Raw genomic sequence first — 22,623 nt, 5'->3', positions numbered from 1 at the left:
TGAGCTCTGCTAGTTGGGTTTTGATTTCAGTACAGGAGCTGATAAAACGAGATAAACCCCAGGCTCACAGGGCCGGGGAAATTAAACAGAGATGATATCAAAGTTCCCCTGAGTTTTCAACTGTGATACAGTAGCTTAGTTTTCTCCCAGACTGGGGCCGGGAGGCACGCCTTTGATTCTGAAACAATGTTCAGCATCAGTTAAGCCCAGCACTGCTGACTTATAGGGATTAAGTACACTGTTGTAGTAATTCTTTGATCAGCTACAAGGGAGCCGTGTGCTGTCTGTATGAAGGGGCTTTATAGTTAAAGTTCATTTCTCTGTGAACCTGGGATGACAGCACTGGTGAGGTGCTGCAGTGCTGGGAGCTGGGGCCTCCCCCAGGCACTGTTTGCAGCATTGCAGGCTCACGTAGGAAGCTGTTCTCTTACCCAGTGTTATTGGATACAACTCATTGAACACAGCATGGAAAAAATCCTGCTGGCCTGGAAATCACACCTCACCCTAACTGACCCCATCCAGCCTCTCTAGTCCCAGTATGTACAACACACACACACACACACACACACACACACACACACACACACACACACACACACACACACACACACACACACACTCATTCTCTGTCTCTCTCCCCACCTTGCAGAGAAATCCTCTCGGGGCAGACACGGGCATGCCTGTCCAGAGCGAGGCTCTGTAGCCCCCAGCCTTGGCAGTGATCTGAGTGAGGCTGGCTGCACACTCGGGGTAGAGGTTGGGATAGGGACCAAATGACCTGCGAGGTCAAGCTAGGAGGACTAGGTCAAGGTCAGTGTCGCCAATGTACCCTCTCCGTGCCCGAGGGCAGATGTGACTCCCAGGTGCTGCCACCGTCTTCATTCCTTACCTGGCGTTTACTGAGAACCGACTTAGCTTTAGGTTGGCTCAATCCTGTAGTTCTCAGAAATCTCAGCATCTGTTATCCTGGCCTCTAAAATACTGCATCAACTTTTGGCTTTTTCTGTGGAAGCCCTCCTTGCAGCCACAGCTGGGACGGTAGAAGTTTCCCCAATTGTACCTCCACCCCGGTTGGCCCTGTGACTTCCAGTTGGTAATGGAGCCCCCGTGTGCCGTGGATCGCACTCGCACCGTGCTATACATCAACCTGTTCGCTCCTGTGCAGGGCTCAGATCTCCCTCATTAGGTCTAAATTTACCTCCGTCGTACACAAACATGGCCTTAGCTCATTTTTATTGTTGTAAATTATTTATGAGGGAAATGTTGAATCTTGAAACTGAGGTGTGGGGAAAATTAATCCCATGTTACTTCTATCTTTCTGTACTTTTCTCCCCCTTGCTTCCGTTACTGGGCTACAGCTAGAGAAAGAAGAGCGTTGGCATTTTAAAATATAATTGGTGTTCAAAGTGCTTTCTTGATGGGATATCGGATGGTAAGTCCGTCTGTCTCTACACAGTGTATGGAAAGCAGGCCAGGCTGGGGAAGGAGAGCCAGAGGTCCCGTTGGGCTCTGCCCTCTGCCAGCTCTTGGTGCCTGAGAACTCCAGGCTTCCGTTTTCCTCCTCTAAAATAGGGATAATACGCCCCAGCCACCTTCTAGGTTTGGTGTGAGCATCGATTGAGAAGGAGCCCGAGAAAGCTTTTTGGTAATTGCAGGGTGCTGTTCGCATGTGGGGAGGTGTGTTAGTGTGTTTTGTGTGCAGCTAGGATTTGGAGATAGAGGTGGGTGCTGGGCGGGCAGTGCTGAGGATGACACCAGCTGTTGCAAGTAGGCCTTCGCGTTTTCTGCTGTAGCCCAGCATCGCATCTTGCAAGACAGGTTAATGTTGGCCTTAAACACCCTGCCGCTGCCCCGCCTCCCCCGCGGCAGGTCTGCTCTGCAGCCCAGCATTAATGGCCTCTTCTCCCCCTCACAGAGGCCTGGCCTGTGACCCGGGCAGCCGCGGACACAGTGGTGCCATCCCTTCTGGCTGGAGGCTTCGCACAGCCCGGGGAGCACCGAGAGCTAGTTAATAAATGGCCTTTTGTTAGGAAGGTCAATTGAAGTGACGGTAGAGACGCTGTTAAGAGTAATTTGCAGTCAGAAAATATGTAATTCAGGGTAGGCTGCTTTGAGTGATTGCCTCTGCTGTGGATATCTTGGGCGTTTCTCATTAAAAGCTTCCTTTGCTGGTGGTGGTGCTTCCTCCACTGCGGAGCTCTGCGTGGCGAGGAGTCATTTGTCTGTATCTCACAAAGGCTGCTGGATCCCCAGGGCACAGTCACTGCGGGGGGGCGTGGGGGGGGAGGAAAGAGGGAGGCGTGCATCCGAGATGCTCAGTGCTAATGCCCTGCCTGCCGCATCCTCCCAGCCTGCAGGCCGGGCCATGACCAGGCACGCGGGTCCGGCCGCCGGCTTCTTTGTCTGCTCGGGGAGGCCGCCCGCAGCCATCTTGGGGCCCGGTGCTGGGCTGCCCGGTGCATTGTGGGAGCAGCGGCGTCAGCCCCCTGCCCTTGCTCACGCTGCAGAGCAGAGGAGGGCCATTGTCATCAGTACGTGGCTGAGGATGTGGTGACCCGAGGACGGGCATCTCTCAGCTAATAAAATGTTTCTTATTTATTGGCGTGCTCACTTCCCCCCTCTCTCTCTCTCTCTCTCTCTCAGATAGTGGAAGCCCTACTATCTTAAAAAACAACACTTACCTCTGATGTTCTTTATTAAATTCACAGCATGATATTTTAGCACTGGCAGAACTGTACATTCTATTAATGAGTTGTTAATTGCAAGCATTTTGGTAACCAACAGCAGGTACCAATATTTTGCAAACTGCAGCAACGTTATTTCCATGTTACCAGGAATATGGGGTTTTCCAAGTGAAGTACTTTTTGATCAGTGTTTGCTTTGGATTGGGCTGGTGCAGATATTTAATTCTAAACCTTTATTGGGGGCATGTATGCAGATTCCGTCAGTAAATATTTATTTAGTGCCTACTGTGTGCAGGAAGCATTAAACCCTGTTCTTTATGCAGGTAAAGCTGCCTGGTAAGTGAAATTTGAAAACAGAAAACGATGCAGTGATGTGGTTTGGTGTCCTGTCCCCCCTGCCCTGTGCTTCTAGAAGTTTGTTTTCAGTAGAATTAAGTAAAGCATAACTTAGTTTGGCTTTTGTCATAAACAGAAGCTGAGAGTGTGGCTGCTGCCAGGCACTTCCTAGCCTTAACCCGAGACTTGGCTCCATTGCACTGACAAGTCTGTTTCTGGAGCCTTTCGTGGGTTCCAGGGGACGCTGATTACAGGGTAACTTGCATACAGCATTCTGGTTGTTTCTATTCAGGAGGCTGTAGTCATTTTTAATAGCCTCTGCCTTTCCTGATTCTAGGCTGAGAACTAAGAATATTCCTCCTGCCTGCCTAGTTAGGCAGGGCGTTTGGTTTACTTTAGAAGCAGTGCCCAGCCTTGAGAGGTCTGGCAGACCTACAGCCAGTGGAGTTCAGTTGCTGCAGAAGGAGGTAGAATTTAACTTGCTCTTTTTCACAGCTTGTCCTTTTAAAAGCACTAAAAGCCATTTACATAAGGTGTTAGGTTTTTCATTTGCTTTCTGGTGCGCTGCCACTCGAGCTGCCCAGACCCGGTGCTCTCTCTCTATTCTGCTTGTCTCCTCTGGTCACATCAAGAGGCAATCAGCAGCAGAATAATAATTGCATTTCCCTCCCTTTCTCCCAAAGTGCCCAACAAGAATTATGGTCATTGTTAGTGTTTAGCTTTGAGTAAGTGCCCGCATGACCTGCTGGATTAAACACAACAAAGGGACCCGCCGGTCCTCTTGGGAGCAGCACCAACCATGTTTCTGGCCAGTCACACTGGACCTTTGTATCCCGAACCCTCCAGTCTCATCTGCTTTTTGTTGAGCGCCTACTATGTGCCAGGGAACCTCTCCAGGCCCTTGATTTACGTGACTCCTTTAGTTCTCACAGCAGCTCTGCGACTGTCAGTGTCCTGACCTCTTGCTTGCCCGGTCACCAGCTAGTAAGTCACAGAGCCTGGACTCCACTGCCATGCCTTGGCCTCCATGCCCAGAGCACTTTCTTCTGTGTGTTTGCAGAGCTCTGCCGCCCGAACAGTCCTCCCTTGGATGTGGTAGAGGCTGTGAATTTGGAAGGCTGCACTTCTGCAGGGAGGTATTGTGAGGGAGAGAGACGGAAGGTACTGTTAGATTTAGCCGTGTCTGATTCATCCTCAGAGAAGCTGGTGGTATCTGTTCAGAAGTCAGGCAGCTGGGCAGGAGAGTGTTCAAAGCTCACTTGAGAAGAGCAGGGGCTGGAGATGACTTGAATTCTTGATCGGAGGAAAGGGTCCAGGGCTCCCTTAGCCAGTCCAGGTACGTGGAGCTTAGTTCAGGATATTTGCCCCAAGACGCTGGTTCTGTCTGTGCGAGACTTGACATCGTTCACTTTAAATGCTCCGTTTGAATTGTACGCTTTCTTTTTCCTTTTTGGAACCAGGAGCAATCCGCCATGCCTGAAGTCAAAGACCTTTCAGAAGCCTTGCCAGAGACGTCAATGGATCCCATCACGGGAGTGGGGGTGGTGGCTTCTCGGAACCGAGCCCCGACAGGCTACGACGTAGTAAGTCAAGATTCGCTGATTCGGCAAATAGTTATCTCCTGTGTTCAAGGCCCTCTGAACCCTGTGTGTAAGATGTGCTTCTTCTCTCTAGGAACTTAAAACAGGGAGGGAAGACGTCACCAATGGGAAGGCGTGGGGAGCGTCCTGCTTTGGGAGTAGATGACCTGAGCCCTTCTGGGCTGTTTCATGGCCTTAGCTGGGTCCCTTGACCTCTGTGATGGTCATCTTCACATTCCGTAAAATTAAAGGGTTGGATTAGTTGATTTCCAAAGTCATTTCCAGCTGTGACATTTCATGAAAAGGATCCACGAGTCTGAAAGACCCTTGGTTTGCTGTCACACATTGTCCTACATGTATAAATGTCATAAATGTATTGACGTATGTTTATATAGCCCCTTACGGGTTACAAAGCAGTTTCCTACCCATGAACTCATTTGGCTCTCATGATTCCCTGGAGGCTGGGAGGGGAAGTTGCTTTCTCTCCACTGTGCTGATCAGGAGCACTCAAGCTCTGAGAAGGGAAGTGATGGAGCCCCAGCCCTTGGGAGTGGTGAATCAGGACCAGACCCCCTCCCAAGTCCAGGGCTCTCACTGACCACATCACCGCAGTATAGCAGAGAACTTGCTTTGCTTTTCAGCAGGCATCTGTGGTGGTGTTCAGTAGTACTGATGGCTGGAATTGGTTATTTTGTTTTTTCAGTAGGTAAATTCCGTTTTGGGTGAAGCTTAAAAAGTGCAGAGGAACTATTGGGAGGGTTTAGTTAACAGTGACTGTTGTCATGTGTTCTGAGCTTCTGAGGTGGTCTTATTTTCACTTTCCTCATTTTGTTTATGATGACGTTTTATTCTTGCTCATTGAAAATGTACACCAAGAATACATAAAAGAATACAAGTCTCATTAGCCAGCACTGAAAACCTGGCACAGTGATCAGATCAGTGTCTGGTGTCCCAGGGGTGGGAGGGCTGCCATGCCTAGTCCAGAAGAAGCCCAAAGGCAGGGTTTCTCAACCTCGGCACTGCTGACATTTTGGGCCAGATGATCAGAAAATAGTGTGTAGTCGGGCAGCATCCCTGGCCTCTTCCTACTAGATGCCCATAGCACAAACCCCCGAGTTGTGACAACCAGAACCGTGTCCAGACATTGCCAGATGTCCCCAGGCGGAGGAGGTGGGCAGGCGAAGTCAGCTCCCGTTGCGAACAGTGCGGTGCGTTTTGCGTCAGCCCATGCCGGGCCCCGTGTGAGAAGGGGAAGCCTGTTAAAATGCTCCACATCACTTTCCCAACTGTTTGAAAGCTTATAAACATTTTAAAAGTGAAAGAACGGGGGAATCTTTTTTGACAAAGATTTGAGTCTTACCTGCTGCCTGACTTCAGAGCACTGTTTGAATGTATAACTTGCCATAAAATAGAATCATTAGGTATGGCTTTGTGCCATAAAACTCCTGGGGAAGCTAATAAAAATGTTCCTGATTTGAGAAGCCCAAGTGTCTTTTGATGAATTAGATATGAAGCAGTGAGGCGTGAATCAGGTCGGGGGCTTGGTACATGCCATCTCTGGGAGGACTGGCTCCGCGGCGGCTCTCTGGGGGCGGGGGGGTGCCTGGGGTGTGGCCCAGGTCTTCTCGCTGTTCCCTCTTGTGGATCTGTGTCTTTAACATTCTGCTTGTACCTTCGGGGTCACCGTGAATGCTTGGCTAGTGGGCGACAGATGGCCTTTGATAGTCTGGTTTTCTGAAAGTCTTGGTAAGTCTGACAGGAGCAGAATCTATCCCTATCATTTTCTCCTAACATCTAGCTCAGGGCAGAAGAGCGCAGTGTCAAATGAGTAAGATTAATAAGCACATTTCATGATGAGGCTGTACCAGGCATTATCATGAAAGGTGAGCAGGGCAGGCGGCTCCAGAGGGTCAGCCCGGCAATTACCCAGCCCCTGCACGCCGAGGCAGAGCGTCCGAGCTCCCTCCGAAAGCCCTTTCAGGGAGGGAGGCGGGAGTCCTCTCTTTGGACTGACCGCTGGACTCTTCCCAGATAAGCATCTGCTTCCTCAGAGGTCTGACCCTGAGTTCGAGGGGAATGAGGGAAGGCACGGGGTGGGCAGGCAGGGAGGCACTCCCCATTCCTTTTATCCGGAGGAGTTTCGTGTGAGGTCAACATCCAAACCGAAGTGCGAGGCGTTGGGTGGTGGCCGGGCTGCAGAGATACTGAGACAGAAGTGCGGTGGCTGAGGAAGCTCTGCTGCGGACTGTGGCCAGGCCTCTCTCTGTCGCATCTGCTGGAGGATTAATCCCTCCCTGTGCACAGGGCGCGTTAAGTACCGTGACACGCAGCCCCAAGAGCTAGGCGCTAGATGGGCTGCTGACCCTCGAGGCTACAACCACTTTAAAATGAGCAGAGGCCCTGTTGCTGCTTGAAGTAAAAGATGCCAAGTGTTTGTTTATAAAAATTTAATTTTGTAACTTCTCTGCAGGTCAGGGGAAGCGTCCTCGGCTGGGGGCTGGGGATTATCTGCTAAACTTCTCAATTTGTTGTCCCTGTTTCTGCAGTCCCCTCTGAAACAGCCTGCACTTCCTGCCCCTCAGCCACGCTCTCAGATCTGGGAGTGACTGGGGTTCCCTGCCCTCAGAGGGCGGGTGGGTCTCACGTGTCCACGGTCCCTGGTAGGATGACTCTGTGTTGTAGATGCGTGGTAGCACGTGCTGTTTTATCATATGTGATGGGCAGTTTTCAATGAATCGTGATGCCACGGGAGCACCTCGTGCTAAAACTCCTCTGCACAAAATTAACCTTTGATTGCCAGGTACCTCTGGGATGTTGCAGTGTCTAAGGGCATCAAGCTGGACATCACCGATGACCACTGTTGGGTGTATTTCTGTGTATTTCCAGTGAAATACATCATACTTTTCACCTGCATTCTCTTGCCTTTCTCAGTGAGTGTTTACAACTCACAGACTAAAGCCACAACACTGTATTTGTGAGATGACTCTTTCTTTCCAAAAAGGAAATAGCTTCCTTTGATAATATACTTCTTGGTGACATAATTTCATATGGTGATGTACTTTTTTGGCAAAAACAAAAAGTCAACAATACAGAGAAGGAATAATCAAACACTCCAGAGTGTTTTAATTTTAAGTTGTTTATTTGTCCAACCTATATTTTTGGGTACCTACTATGTGCAGTCTATCTAGGAGCTGGGGGTATAGTGGTGAATGAAAACACATTCCTGCCTTCATGAAGCTTAAAGTCTAGATAGGGAGAAAGACAATTAAGTGATCATACAAGTAAATGTAAGATAAAATTGTGATAAGTGCTTTGAAGGGAAGTCCTAAGAGACTGTTCCATCTTTCAGATCTAGCTTTCCAGATCTCCCCATTTTTCTTGCTAAGTCCCGGATTGTGACAACACGACCCTCTCCAGCTTAACTTCTAGAAGTTGCTCCCTTTTTTCCATACCTTGAGGCCTGCCCAGTGTCTCTCCTCCAGCTTTTCCTGAGCATTTCCCAGGGCACCGGCTCCAGTGCGCTTGGGGTCCTTCGGCTCTGGCCTTCTCCCCTGCCACCACACGCTGCACCATTTTTGTTGGTGACATCAGTGAGGTCGCCCTTGTCTGGGTGCATCTCCCCCTGCTAACCTGGCAAGGCTGCTCCCCTCTTTCTGGCCTGAGTGGGGATGGGCACTGCTTTTCCTTCCACTCCCTTGTTCTGTGACCTTCCAAGGTTTCCCACAGAGTAGCTGAGACCAGAATTACTTTTCATGAGACTTTTCTGGAGCTCTGAGGATGATGGGAACAAGAGAGTGGGGCTCAGAGAATATTGCTGCTGAGACCCAGGTCCGTCCTCTGACCCCTCCCTGCCCGGCCTCTGCCTTGCTGTTGGCTGCCTTAATTCTACCTAACAGCGTTTACAAGTGTCATGTGTAGGGGCCCCACCAAATTGAGTCTTGGCCTCAGAGAGCCTAGGAGGCTTTTTTTTTTTCTTTTTCTTCACTGCAATCTAAGACCTCCTTCATTCCCTTCCTGAGAAACCCCACCTGACACACAGGAGTCTTGGCACAGTGACTCTGAAGTGACAGATTATCCCCTCGTTCACGGACTGTTTCCAGATGTCCAGGTTGGGGATTCTCAAGCTTTCGTGGGCCTCATTCCTCTGGGGGACCCCACGCCCCAGATTCCTGCTGCAGTAGGTCTGGGGTGGGGCTGAGAGTTTGCCTTGTAACCAGTTGCCAGGTGATGTTGATGCTGCTGGCTCAGAGGCCACACTTTGAGAACTCCTGCTCTAAGTTAAGTCATTCTTAAATAATCTGTACACGTGGTCACCACAAGTCTATCTCAGGAAGTGCTGTGCTAGCTTTTCCTGTTATTCTTTGGCCTCTCCTGATTTAAAGTTTAGAAAGTCTCAGGGGATGTCGTGTTGTCACAATCCGGAACTTACGTTTGTGAGTTTTTTTTAAAAAACGTATTTTAAAAATACAAATGGGATGGTACTATTTATACTGTCATAACTTAAAAAAATATATTGTGGGCATAGCTCTGTATCAGTCTATAGAGATAGATCACATCCTCTTAACAATGCATATTTTATTGTCTGGCTGTACCAAAATTTGGCTAATAATCCCATATTGAAGGACATGAGTTTGTTTCCATCTTTTGTTTTTAACGTGATAAACAACATCCTTGTGTATGTATTTTGGTGTGGTCACCTTGTTAGTGCCATAGAATAATTTCATAGGTTGGAATTACGGGGTCAGAGTGTTCACATTTTAAACTTGCTAAGTATTGCCAGTGCCTTCTAGAAATGTTGTGACGTTTTGTCAGTTTCTATTCTCACTCAAGCAAGTGTTCAGTAAAGTGAAATTTGGGGACTGAAGGATGAATTGACCAAGTTGCCCCCCTCCCGCACCCCAGGCTCAGCGCCCAGCTTCCCGTCACTGGCCCTCCTCTGGGCCAGGCAGACCTCTAGGGGTGAGGGCCTGGATGGTATGTTGTTTCAGTGGTAGCCATGGATCTTCTCCCCAAGAGCTTCCTCCTCTTAGGTAAACAGAGAAAGGACAGATATCCAAGTCCTTGAACTCGGCGCACGTGCTCTCAGTGTGTCTTCCTGTCTCACTTTCTTCTACTCACTTCTCCTCCAGCCTCATTGAACGTCTTACTTTCTCATATTCAGAATAAGGAGCAACTTTGTACCATCAAACCCTTGAACCCACTTTTCCCATATTTTCAAAATTCCTGTCCTCCCCCGCTTTTTGGATATAATTTTCCTAATCTTTCAGAACCCACTTTGAAAACTCCTTGGGGAAGCTTTTTCTGATGTTATGCGTTCATTTATTGCTTCACACAGTGGCTTCACAGATTTTTGTTGACCACCTACTATTGTGCAAGGCCCTGGGAATTCCAGTACCCTGGGAGGGGTTCCATCAGGTGAAAGGCGAGAGATGAGGAAGGGTGGGTAGATGAGGCTGGATCACCCCAGAATGTTGTAAGCTACACGAAGGCGTTGGCCATGCTGAGGGTGGTAGGAGTCACGAAAGGACTTTAAGAAAAAGGTTCTTAGGTTTGTGTTTTTAAAAGTTTCCTTGGTGTGTACAGGAAGGGAAATCATTGGAGGGCGTAGGTACTGAGGCAAAGGGCTGAGTTTGGAGGCTCTGTATTGGTGTCGAGTGAGAGAGTGGAAGCCTAACCCATTAACAGTGGATCGATCTGAGGGACATGGAAACATGGGACATGGGGACCCGAATACGTATTCTTTCACAGGAAAGAAATGGGTTGAATGTTGGGAGACGGGTGCAGAGGTGAGGAAAGGGAAGGACCAGAGTGACTCGAGGGTGTCTTACCGGGCAGCTGGGTGGATGTTGATGCTTTCTGTTGAGATAGGAACATAGACAGCTAGGTGGGTTGAGGGTGGAGGAGGACCGTTGGTTCGGTTTTGGACACACTGAGTTTGAGGTGCTTGTGTGACGTCTGGGTGGGGACATTGAGCGGCCCTGTGTCTGCAGGTCTGGGGAGATGCCTGAGTGTTACCATCACATGGCAGAGACCGTGGTGTCATGGAGATGGTCCTGTCGTATCAGACTCCTCGCCAGAGTCCCCTGGAGCATCAATGATGAGGGATGGTTGGGAAGGAGACACTCAAAAGAGGGCTGGGGCTGAGCATCCAGAAGGTAGATAGAAAATTAGTAAGAAACTGGAGGAAAATGAGTATCCCTAGAAGAAGAGGTGGTCAGTAATAGTCAGAGTTCACTAAGGGGTAAATAAAATGAGGCTGAAAGCTTACTCTTGGGTTCAGTAACAAGAAGGTGCTTGTGAACTTGGTGGTAGGCTCAGAAGCAAGATTGGAGTGGATTTGAAAGGTCCACCTGAAGTGGGAGGTGGGAGTGCAGATGGCCTTGAGGGAGGGTGGCAGCTGGAGGATGATACGGGATCAGGAGTCTTTTTTCCTTTGTTAAAGGTAGGCAGGTGTTGAGTATGTTTAGTTGCTGATGGGGAGGAACCAGCAGTGAGGAGGGTTGACGATACAGGAGAGAGAGGGGCTGTCTGATGAAGCAAGGCCCCAGAGGGGGTAGAGGACTTGGTGTCCAGAGCCTGGTCAGAGAAAAGCCCAGGAAGTTGTGTTTGTGTTGCTCCTGTTCCTTGCCGGCGCTGCGTGCTGGAAAGCCAGGCTTGGTCGTGGCCTCTGACCAGCAAGTGGGCCTCCGAGGGCCACGCACGGACCAGGCATCCCTAAGTCTCCACTTCCCATTTCTTCTGTGCTTCTTCTCCCCCCACCTCGTTTCTCTCAACACTCCTGTTTATTTCTGAAACTAATTAGACAGCAAAACATTTCTTAAAAACTGCTGGCCCTGGGCTTCCCTGGTGGCTCAGTGGTTGGGAGTCCGCCTGCCGATGCAGGGGACGTGGGTTCGTGCCCCGGTCCGGGAGGATCCCACATGCCGCGGAGCGGCTAGGCCCGTGAGCCGTGGCCGCTGAGCCTGCGCGTCCGGAGCCTGTGCTCCGCAATGGGAGAGGCCACAACGGTGAGAGGCCTGCTTACCGCAAAAACAAAAACAACCAAAAACAACAAAAAAAACTGCTGGTCCTGTGTAGTTTATATATTTGGGATTTCCTAAGTAATTGCAAGTTTCACATGCTTGAACTGCCAAATGAGAGGGTCTTTGGGGGCGCTAGGAGTGATCAGCTCCCCTCTGGGCCTGTGGGCTGTGTCTAGGGGCATAGAGAAGGATAAGTTTAAAATTCTAAACCCGCAAATGAGGTCCTGCCTACCAAAGTGGAGAAAGAAAAAAATAATCCCCTAATGCTGAAGCTGATTCAAGCAAGTTGGTATTTTTGTATAGAACTCAAGAAATTAAAAAAAAATCAATGAAAAGTATGTGAAGATGGGAATGATATCTTATTAAAAATATATGGTAGATATCAAGCGGGAGTTGTAGGACATAACCATCTGTCCGGTCTGATCACAGCTGTCACATGAGTCTCCAGAAAGCTGAAGTTGTGTGGGAGGCCCGAGCCGGGCAGGAAGACCACCCTGATCCTGTGGCTGGAGGACGGGAGAGCCGCCCCTCCTGAAGCTCTGGTTCCATGAAGCAGATGCAGGAGCAGGTGTGGCAGCCTCTTCCCGCTGCCCCTGGCTCCCTCCCCACGTGGCTTCGCTGTCCAGGGCCTGCTCCCAAGGGCGGAAATGACTGCAGACCGAGTCCCAACTCACCCACTGGTTTATTTTCAGAACCAGAGCTAATTTTGATAAAAGGCACCACGTGTTCCTCTCTTTTGTTTTGTGAGAAAATACATGAAACTGAGATTTACTGAAAATACGGAAAATGGTTTTATGACCAGCCCTTGGGCCTTTGTTTCCTGTGGCCTGGATTAGCAAGCGTTGGTAACAGCATTGTCCCTGCACCTTCCCCTGTGCCCTGCAGAGCCCTGGCCTCGGGCAGTGGAGCCACACTGGGCAGGACACACATGGACCACTTACCCGTGCACATGCCTGGCTTCCCGGAGGGGTGCATGAGGCAAACATTGCTGCTGTCAGGATGACTCTGAGATCATGGCTTTAAATTGCCTCCTTCTAAGTGTCTCTGCCCCACCAACTATGAATTTTGATTTTGACCCAAAGACTTTACTCTCCCTAATGACTTGTTCCATGGTTGGTTCATTTGCAAAGGGGAGAGGACTTGGGGAGCACTGTAGTATTCTGGCACTCCCTCCTGTTCGTTGCAACCTCCCATTCACTATGAGAAAGGCTCCTGACAAAAAACCTCAAGTAGTGGATTAATGGGGAAGAGGAGGGACTTGCTTTAACCTTCCATTTTTTTCAGTTAAACTTTTTAATTTTCAGATAATCATAGATTCACATGCAGTTGTAAGACATAATACAGGGAGATCTTGTTTGTACCTGTTTCCCCCCAATGGTAATATCTTAAAAACTCTAGTACAGCATCACAACCAGGATATTGACATGGATACAGTCAAGATATAGAACATTTCACTTTTAAAATGTACCTGGGATTTTATTTTTGTTCGGGTGTGGTGAGGCCTACAGATCAGGAGAAAACTGCCATTGAAAAGAGAGTTTGTTTTCACAGTACAAGAGAAGTGGGCTTCCACGCTATGCAGGGCCACATGGGGACGCACCAGCGTTGGTCAGCAGGCGGAGGGAGCAAGGGGAAAGTGTGGGCAAGAGCCTTTATTGTGGTTTCTGTGGGAAAGACAAAGCAAGGAAGGGTAAGCAGATTTAGGATTGTCCTAATAATTTCAGCGTGCTCTGGGCTACAAGGGTGGCCTCTAGTTGTCAGATACCTGGCCTTGGGATGATTTAGGGCAGGAGGATAGTATTTCAGACTGAAGGAGCCTGAGAAAGGGGGCAGGTGGGCATATGGCCTCAGGATTGGTTGGTTTGCATATCAGAAGTGTGCAAATTGTGTTCTGTCTCTAGGAATTAACTAACCTTCTCCTTAACCACTGACAACTGCTAATTTGTTCTCCATTTATATAATTTTGTCTTTTCAGGAGTGTTATATGGATGGAATCATATAGCATGTAATCTTTTGGAATTGTTTTTTTCATTTTCAAAAACTCAGCATAATTCTCTGGAGATTCATCTAGAGAATCTATTGCATGTATCAATAGTTTGTTCCTTTTTATTGCTGAATAGTATTAATTGATACTACTGCACCGCAATTTGTTTAACCATTTACCCATTGAAGGACATCTTGGTTGTTTCCAGTTTGAAGCTATCATGATTAAAGCTGCTATAAATACTCGTTTACAGGTTTTGTGTTGACATAAGTTTTCATTTCTCCAGGATAAATGCCTAGGAGTGCAGTTGCCCGTCATATGGTAGTTGCATATTTAGTTTTTTAAGAAAATGCCAAACTACTAGCCTGTGTGGCTGGTAACATTTTACATTTCCACCAGTTACTCCGCATCTTTTCCAGCATCTGTTATTGTCAACACTTTCTTGTTTTAGCCATGCTGATAGGGTTTTAGTAATAACTCGTTTGGCTTTAATTATATTCCTTTAGTGGCTTATGATGTTGAACATCTTTTCATGTGCTTATTTGCCATCTTTATTTCTTCGGTGAAATGTTGCTTCATGTCTTGCTCATTTTCTAACTGGATTGTTGAGTTTTAAGAGTTCTTTGTATATTATAGATGTGAGTCTTGTTAGTTAAGTGGTTTGGAAACATTTTCTTCTAGTCTGTACTTGTCTTTTTACCTTAGCAGGATCTTTACACAGCAGAAGTTTTAAATTTTGATGAAGTCCAATTTGTCAGTTTTTCTATTTATCAATCATGTTTTTGGCGTCAAGTCCAAGAACTCTTAGCCTAGCCCCAAAACTCTTAGCCTAGCCCTAGATCCTGGAGATTTTCTCTTATTTTTTTCCTACAAGTTTTATAGTTTTACATTTCACATTTAACTCTGTGATACATCTTGACTTAATTTTTGTACAAGGTATGGATTTAGGTCAGAGTTATTTTTTTCCCCTTATGCATGAACAGCTGCTCCAGTACCATTTGTTGAAAGTTGTAACCTTTGTAAAAAATCAGTAGGGCCTATATGTGTGACTCTCTATTCAGTTTTATTCTGTGTGTCTAGCCCTCTGCCAATACCACACAGTATTGATTGTTGTAGCTTTACAATAAGTTTTGAAATTGGATTAAATGATTCCTCCGACTTTATTCTTCATTTAAGAAATTGTTTTAGCTATTCAAGTTCCTTTGTCTTTCCATGTAAATTTTAGAATAATCTTATTGGAATTTAGATGGGAAGTAATGTTTAAAAGGGACTGTGGGACTTCCCTGGTGGCGCAGTGGTTAAGAATCCGCCTGCCAATGCAGGGGACATGGGTTTGAGCCCTGGTCCGGGAAGATCCCACATGCCGTGGAGCAACTAAGCCCGTGTGCTGCAGCTACTGAGCCTGCACTCTAGAGCCTAAGAGACACTACTGCTGAGCCCACATGCCACAACTACTGAAAGCCCGCGCACCTAGAGCCCGTGCTCCGCAACAAGAGAAGCCACCGCGATGAGAAGCCCACACACCGCAACAAAGAGTAGCCCCTGCTTGCCACAACTAGAGAAAGCCTGCACACAGCAACGAAAACCCAATGCAGCCATAAATAAATAAATAAATAAATGGACTGTGGACCAGCGTGGGGGTGGTTCCCTATACCAACAACAAGCAGTTCTCAGACACCAGCTGTAGGTGTCCTACAGTTCAACAGTTATGACACTGTCTACCTGGAGATAGCGTCAGAGTCCATAGGTTAAGGGCTCAGTCCCACAAGACTGCCCCCTCCCAACTTCAGACACTGATCACCAGCCCAGGTTGTCACCTGTGTGTCTGACCAACTGGCTGTAGTTCGGGGGTTCCAGTGACCCCCTCCTTAGGTTCAGTTAATTTGCTAGAGTGGCTCACAGAACTCAGAGAACATTTTACTTACTAGGTCTTTGGTTTATTATGAGAGGATATAACTCGGGAACAGCCAGATGGAAGAGATTTATAGAGCAAGGTGTATGGAAAGGGTGAGGAGCTTCCTTGCTGTCTCTCCCAGCATGCCACTCTCCCCAGATCTCATGTGTTCATCAACCTGGAAGCTCTCCAAACTTCATCCTTTGGGGTTTTTATGGATGCTTCATTACATGGGTATGATTGATTAAATTATTGGCCATGGGAAATTGAGTCAATCTCCAGCCCCTCTCCCCTCCCTGGAAATTAAGGGATAGGACTAAAAGTTCCAACCCTTTATTCACGGTTGGTTCTCCTGGCAACCAGTCCCCATCCTTATGTGCTTTCCAGAAGTCACCTCATTAACATAAACCCAGTTGTGGTGGAAAGGGGCTTGTTATGAATAACAAGACACCCATTTCACTTTTATGGCTCTGAAGTGATTTCAGGAACTAAGGACAAGAGACCAAATATGACAAAAGATGCTCCCATTGCTCTTATCATTCAGGAGATTCCAAGGGTTTTGGGAGCTGTGAGCCAGGAACTGTGGGTAAAGACCAAATATGTATTCCTTATTGTAAATCATATTATCACAATGTTAAAATTGTACATCAATTTGAGGAGAATTCCCATGTTTATTACATTGTGTCTTCCGATTCATGAGCATAGTCTGTCTCTCCATTTATTTAGTACTTCTTTGATTACTTTCAGCAGCATTTTGTATGTTTCAGCAGACAAGCTTTATGCGTGTTTTGGTTGCTTTAAGCCTGAATGCTTTATTTTTTATTTTGAGCAATTGTAAATGGAATTGTATTTTTAATTTTTTAAAAAAATTTATTTAATTAATTTATTCTTTTGGCTGCGTTGGCTCTTTGTTGTTGCTCGCGAGCTTTCTCTAGTTGTGGTGAGCGGGGGCTACTCTTGTGATGGGCAGGCTTCTCATTGCGGTGGCTTCTCTTGTTGCGGAGCACAGGCTCTAGGCACGTGGGCTTCAGTAGTTGTGTCACACAGGCTCAGTAGTTGTGGCTCCCGGGCTCTAGAGCGCAGGCTCAGTAGTTGTGGTGCACGGGCTTAGTTGCTCCACGGCGTGTGGGACCTTCCCGGACCAGGGCTCAAACCCATGTCCCCTGCATTAGCAGGCGGATTCTTAACCACTGTGCCACCAGGGAAGCCCTGTATTTTTACTTTTGATGTCTGTGTGTCTATTGCTATTATATATAGAAATAAGACTGATTTTTGTATGTGTATCTTTGCTGATCTCACTTCTGTATGTTTATCTTTGCTGAATTTTGAGACCTTGCTGAACTCACTTATTGGTATATATTCCTTGGGATTTTCTATGTAGACTGTCATGTCATACTTTCTTCTTTTCAAGCCTGTATGCCTTTTATTTCCCTTTCTTGCCTTATTGTAATGGCTAGAACTTCTAGCACTGTGTTGTGTAAGAGTGGTGAGAGTAGACATCCTTGCCTTATTCCTGATCATAGATGGAAAGCATTCAGTCTTTCACCATTCAGTGTAACATTAGCTGTATGTTTCTTTATAGATGCTCTTTATCAAGTTGAGAAAGTTCCTTTGTTTTTGTTTTTCTAAGAATTTTTATTATGAATGGGTATTGAATTTTATCAAATGCCTTTTCTGCATTGATTGATATATCATGTGATTTTTTTTTTCTTTAGCCTGTTAACATGGTGAATTACATTGATTTTTGAGTAATGAACCAGCCTTGCATCCCTTGAATAAGTCCTACTTGGTCATGGTGTATAATTATTTTTCATATATTGCTGAATTTTCTTTGCTAATATATTTTTAAGAATTTTTGAGTCTGTATTCATGAGGGATATTGATCTGTAGTTTTCCTTTTTTTGTACAATTTTAATCTGGTTTGGTAATACTAGATTCATAAAATGAATTGGAAAGTGTTCCCTCTTCCATTTTCTGGAAGAGACTGTGTAGAGTTGGTGTTAATAAAATGTTAGCTAGGATATAAACGTTAGGTAGAATTCTCTAGTGAGATCGTCTGGGCCTGGAGATTTATTTTTTGAAAGTTTTAAAGTGATGAATTCAATTTTCTTAGTAGTTATAGGGCTATTCAAATAATCTGTTTCATGTTGGGTAAGTTTTGATAGTTTGTGGTTTTCAAGGAATTGATCCATTTCAACTAAGTTGTCAAATTTATGTGTGTAGAATTGTTCGTAGCATTCCTTTATTATCCTTGTGATGTCTGTAAAGTCTATAATAATACTCTGTTTCTGATATTGATAATTTGTGTCTTCTCTCTTTTTTCTTTATCAGTCTTCCTAAAAGTTTGTCAATTTTATTAACATTTTAAGAAACTTTGTTTCATTGATTTTTCTGTATTATTGTGTTTTCAATTTCATTGATTTCTATTTTTATCTTTATTATTTCTTTTTTCTGCCTGCTTTGAGTTTATTTTTCTTCTTCTAGATTCTTGAGGTAGGAGCTTAGATTATTGATTTGAGAGTCTTCCTCATTTCTAATATATGCATTTAGTGCTATAAATTTCCCTCTCAGCACTGCTTTAGCTGTGTCCCACAAATTTTCATGTGTTTTATTTTTCTTTTTGTTTTCGTTCTGTCCAGTGTATTTTTAAATTTCTCTTTAGATTTCTTTGACCCATGGATTATTTAGAATTGTGTTGTTTAGTTTCCAGACATTTAGAGATTTCACTGTGATCTTTCTGTTATTGATTTCTAGTTTGATTCCATTGTGATTGGAGTACACACTCTATATGATTTCAGTTCTTTTAAATTTGTTGAGGTTTGTTTCATAGCCCGTGAAATGGTCTCTTTTGGCATGTATTCATGGTTACTTGAAAAGACTGTGTATTCTGCTATTACGGAGTGGAATTTTCTTTAAATATCAATTAGACCCTTTTGGTTGGTAGTGTTGTTGTGTTCCTCTGTATCCTTGCAGATTTTCTGTTAACTTATTCTGTTAATTTTTGAGAAAGGGAAGTCTCAACTGTGATTTTGGAATTGTCCTTTTTCCTTTCAGTTCTAACAGTTCTTGCTTCACATATATTTTTCAGCACTGTTGTTTGGTGCATACACATGTAGGGTTGCTATGTCTTTTTGGTATATTGACCATTTTATCATTATATAATGTGCCTTTCTGTCTGGTAATTTTCTTAGCTCTGAAGTCTATTTTGTCTCATATCAATATAGCTACTCCTGCTTCCTTTTAATTAATGTTTTTGTGAAATATCTTTTTCCATACTTTTACTTTCAACCTGCCTATAGAATATATTTGAAATAAGTTTCTTGTAGACAGCACATAGTTAGATCATGTTTTTAAATCTACTCTGCCAATCTCTGTCTTTTAGTTGGTATATTTAGACCATTTGTATTTAATGTAATTATTGATATGTTAGGGCTTAAAGCTGCCATTTTATTTTTTATTTTCTAGGGTTTTTTTCTCCTGCCTTCCTGTGAGTTACCTGAACATTTGTTAGAATTCCATTTTTAGCTTATCTAAGTGTTTTTGAGTGTATTTCTCTGTATGGCTTTTTTAGAGGTTGCTCTAGGTATTACATTGTGTGTGTCTGTGTGTGTGTGTGTCTCTGTGTGTGTGTGTGTCTTATAACAGTCTCCTGGTAACATCATTTTACTAGTTCAAGTGAAGTGTAGAACCCTTACTCTCTTTTATATCCTTTTACCCTCCCTCATTTATAAATATAATTGTCTTAAATATTTCCTCTACATATATACAGAGCCATATCAGAAAGTGTTGTAATTTTTGCTTGTACCATCAAACATAATTTAAAAATTTCAAGAGGAGAGGAAAGTCTATTTTATTTACTTATATTTTTGCTTGCCGTTTGTTTCTTCCTTCCCAGTGTTTCAAAGTTCCTTCTTTTATCATTTCTTTTCTGTTTAGAGAACTCCCTTTCAGCCTTTATTTTAGAGTATGTCTGCTGGTGACACATTCTCTTAGTTTTTCTTTATCTGAGAATGTCTTTATTTCTTGTTCATTCCTGAAGGACAGTTCACTGGACATAGGATTCTGGGTTGACAGTTCTTTTAGCACTTGAAAAATGGTGTGCCATTTCCTTCCGGCCACTATGATTTCTAATGAGAAATCTGCAGCCATTCTAGTTGTTCTTCCCTTATAAGGAAAGTGTCATTTCTTTCTCAAATCTTTAAAATTTTTTCTTTGTCCTAGTTTTTCAGAAGTTTGACAATGATGTGTCTTGGTGTGGATTTATTTGGATTTATTCTGTCTGCAGTTTGCTTACCTTCTTGACTTTGTGGATTTATGCCTGTTGCTAAATTTAGGAAATTTTTAGCCATTATTTCAAATACTTTTTCAGCCTTACCCTCTTCCTCCTCTCCTGGAACTCTGATGACAGGAATGTTAGATCTTTTGTTACAGTCCCACAGGTCCCTGAGGCTCTGTTCATTTTTTGTTCAGTCTATTTTCTCTGTGTTGTTCATACTGGGTAATTTCTATTCTGTCTCCCAGTTCACTGATTCTTTCTTCCCTGTCTTCCATTCTGCTGTTGAGCCCATCCATTTGGTTGAGTTCAGTTGTTGTATTTTTCAGTTCTAAAATTTCACTTTGGTTCTTCTTTTATTTTCTGTTTATTTGCGAGCCTTTCTGTTTCTTTGCTGAGACTTTGTTTTTTCATTTGCCTGTTTGTCATTGATCATGAAGCATTTTCATGATGGCTGCTTTAAAATTTTTTCAGATAATTCTGACATCTCTGTCATCCTGGCTTTGGCATATTGATTTTTTATTTTTATTCAGTTTGAGATCTTTCTGCTTCTTGGTGATTTTCTTTGATGAGTGAGTTTTGATTGAAAACTGGAAATTGGGGGTATTATGCTACATGAGTCTGGATTTTATTTAAACTTTCTATTTTAGCTAGCTTCTTTTGATACTGCTCCGATTCCTGCCAGCTAGCAGTAGTAGTCCAGTTTCCCCACTTGGTGACACCTAAGGAGGTGGGGCTCCTTGTTACTGCTGGATGGAGGTGGGAGCTCTAACTCCCTACTAGGTCTCACTTAAACCTTCCTGGTAGGAGTGCCTCATTACAGCTCCCCTTGTGGCCTCCACGGGCATCACAGGGTTGGGGAGGTGGCCTTGGTAGATATTATGGTGAAAGTCCTGACTCCCCACCAGGCCTCTTCAACATCACCCCACCACAGGGAGGGGTGCCTCATTACTCCCTGGCTGGGATGAAAGTCCTGGCTCCCTACTTGGCCTTCCCTGGCACCATCTTGAGGTGTTGGGATGTCTTGTTACAGCCCAGAGAGGGTGGAAGTCTGGGCTCCCTACCCTGGTTTTCCTGGCATGGGTCAGGGGGTGGGCACCGTATTTTATGTGGTGTTTGGCTGGAGTATATTTGTTACTGTCTAAAAGTTTCTGTCTTGCTAGGATTTTCCTTTGGCTAGAGAAAGCAGGCTTTTGGGGGGGCTTGTTTTGGTCTGTCTGTTGCTGTTTCTGGGTTGCTGGCTTCTCTAGCTCCAAGTCAGGGATATGTCAGGCAGAAAGAAACCCAGGAACTCACCACTATGTTGTTCCTTGGGTCCCAAGGTCCCTAGCTGCTTACCTCCTTTCACCTTTCAGAGTCCACTTATGTTTGTTTCATATAATGTCCAGTGTTTTCAGTTGTACTTAGGAGGAATGGGGAAACGTATATCTACTCCATATTCCTGGAAGCGGAAGTCCTGGCTCGCTTTAATTTTGTTGTTAATCCAGGGTTAACTAGAGAATCTGTTTGTTTCTAAATCTGTCAGAAATCTTTCCAAAACATATATGTTCCAGCCTTATTACGTATATAGGCAGGAAATACGGTATTGTGCGCTTGTAAAATACAAGCTAGTTGTTCCTTAAGGCCTGTGAGGCTTGAAGTACGCAGGGCCACCTTTCTCAGTTTTTGTGGTCCACGTTTACAGTATTAAGAGGCTGTTTGTGTGAGGCTGATGTGTATCGGGAAGGGGAGATGTGACCGAAGTTGAGAACTGTGGGTGGTGAGCTATATTATTGAAAAATCAAGATCGCTAAAAGGGAGCGTCCGTGAGATGTCTCCAGAAAAGGGACGTGAGGCTAGGAGGAAGTATCTGCTTTGGTTCTTGAATAGGCAGACATCCAGGGGATCTAGCAGCCAGTTCCATTGATTAACTAGCTATTTGTAAAGTATTGTTTTGTCTTAATAACAAGAAACCATTGCTAACGGTTTGGTCTATATCCTTCCAATCCTTTTCCTTTGAATTTGCAAATGTCTAATATATAGAGAGAGGCTGTATAGTTGTGGTCAAAAGTATAGACTCTTTAACCCTCCAACCTGGGTTCAGATCTTGGCTCCGCCACTTACTGCTGTGTGACCTTTGTCAGGGTACTCTACCTCTTAGTGCCTGAGTTCTCATCTCTAAAGTGGGGATTAATAACAGAACTTTCCTCAGAGAATTGTGGTGAGGATTAAATGAGCTAATAATGTTCATAAAGTGCCTAAAACTGTGACTGGCATTAGCTTGAGCTATGTAGCTGTTAGTATGTTATTGTTATTATTATTATTTGTACAAATGCTATATATAATATTCTTTGACTTTCCTCTTTTCCTTAACAATATATATAGGAAATCTGTCCATGTTATGTCTGGATAAGTATATCAACCTCATTCTTTCTAATGGGTGTTTTCCACTGTATAGTAAGTAACTTGTTAACCACTGCTCTGCTAATGAAAACTTCTTATTTTTGCCTTTACAAAGCAGTGCTGTGATAAGTATCCCTGTACATACATCTCTGGGTGTGTGCTGATCGATCAAAAGATACGTACATTTAAAATTTTAGTAGTTACTACCAGTAGCTTTTCAGAAATCCTTTACCAGTTTATATATACTCCCAGTAAATGGTATACAAAATTTTCTATTTACCCTCATCCTTACCATCATTGAGCACAGGCTCCGGACGCGCAGGCTCAGCGGCCATGGCTCACGGGCCCAGCCACTCCACGGCATGTGGGATCTTCCCGGACCGGGGCACGAACCCGTGTCCCCCGCATGAGCAGGCGGACTCTCAACCACTGCGCCACCAGGGAAGCCCAATAAATTCTTTATTATCA

At 45.0% G+C, this 22,623-nt stretch overlaps 1 protein-coding gene across 1 annotated transcript in view; it reads left to right on the top strand.

Moving 5' to 3' along the window:
- The window catches only part of MVB12B (multivesicular body subunit 12B), a 184,355-nt gene that overhangs the window by 8,835 nt on the left and 152,897 nt on the right, over nucleotides 1–22,623 (top strand). Inside the window, exon 2 of the mRNA XM_082656457.1 lies at nucleotides 4,481–4,603. Within this exon, the coding sequence (XP_082512583.1) occupies nucleotides 4,481–4,603 (123 nt within the window). The remainder of the gene's footprint in view (nucleotides 1–4,480; nucleotides 4,604–22,623) is intronic.

The sequence above is a fragment of the Grampus griseus genome, assembly GCF_964374135.1.
Source record: "Grampus griseus genome assembly, chromosome: 6".
NCBI lineage: Eukaryota > Metazoa > Chordata > Mammalia > Artiodactyla > Delphinidae > Grampus > Grampus griseus.
The sequence above is the reverse complement of the archived record's forward strand: the minus strand, read 5'-3'. Positions and strand labels throughout refer to the sequence as shown.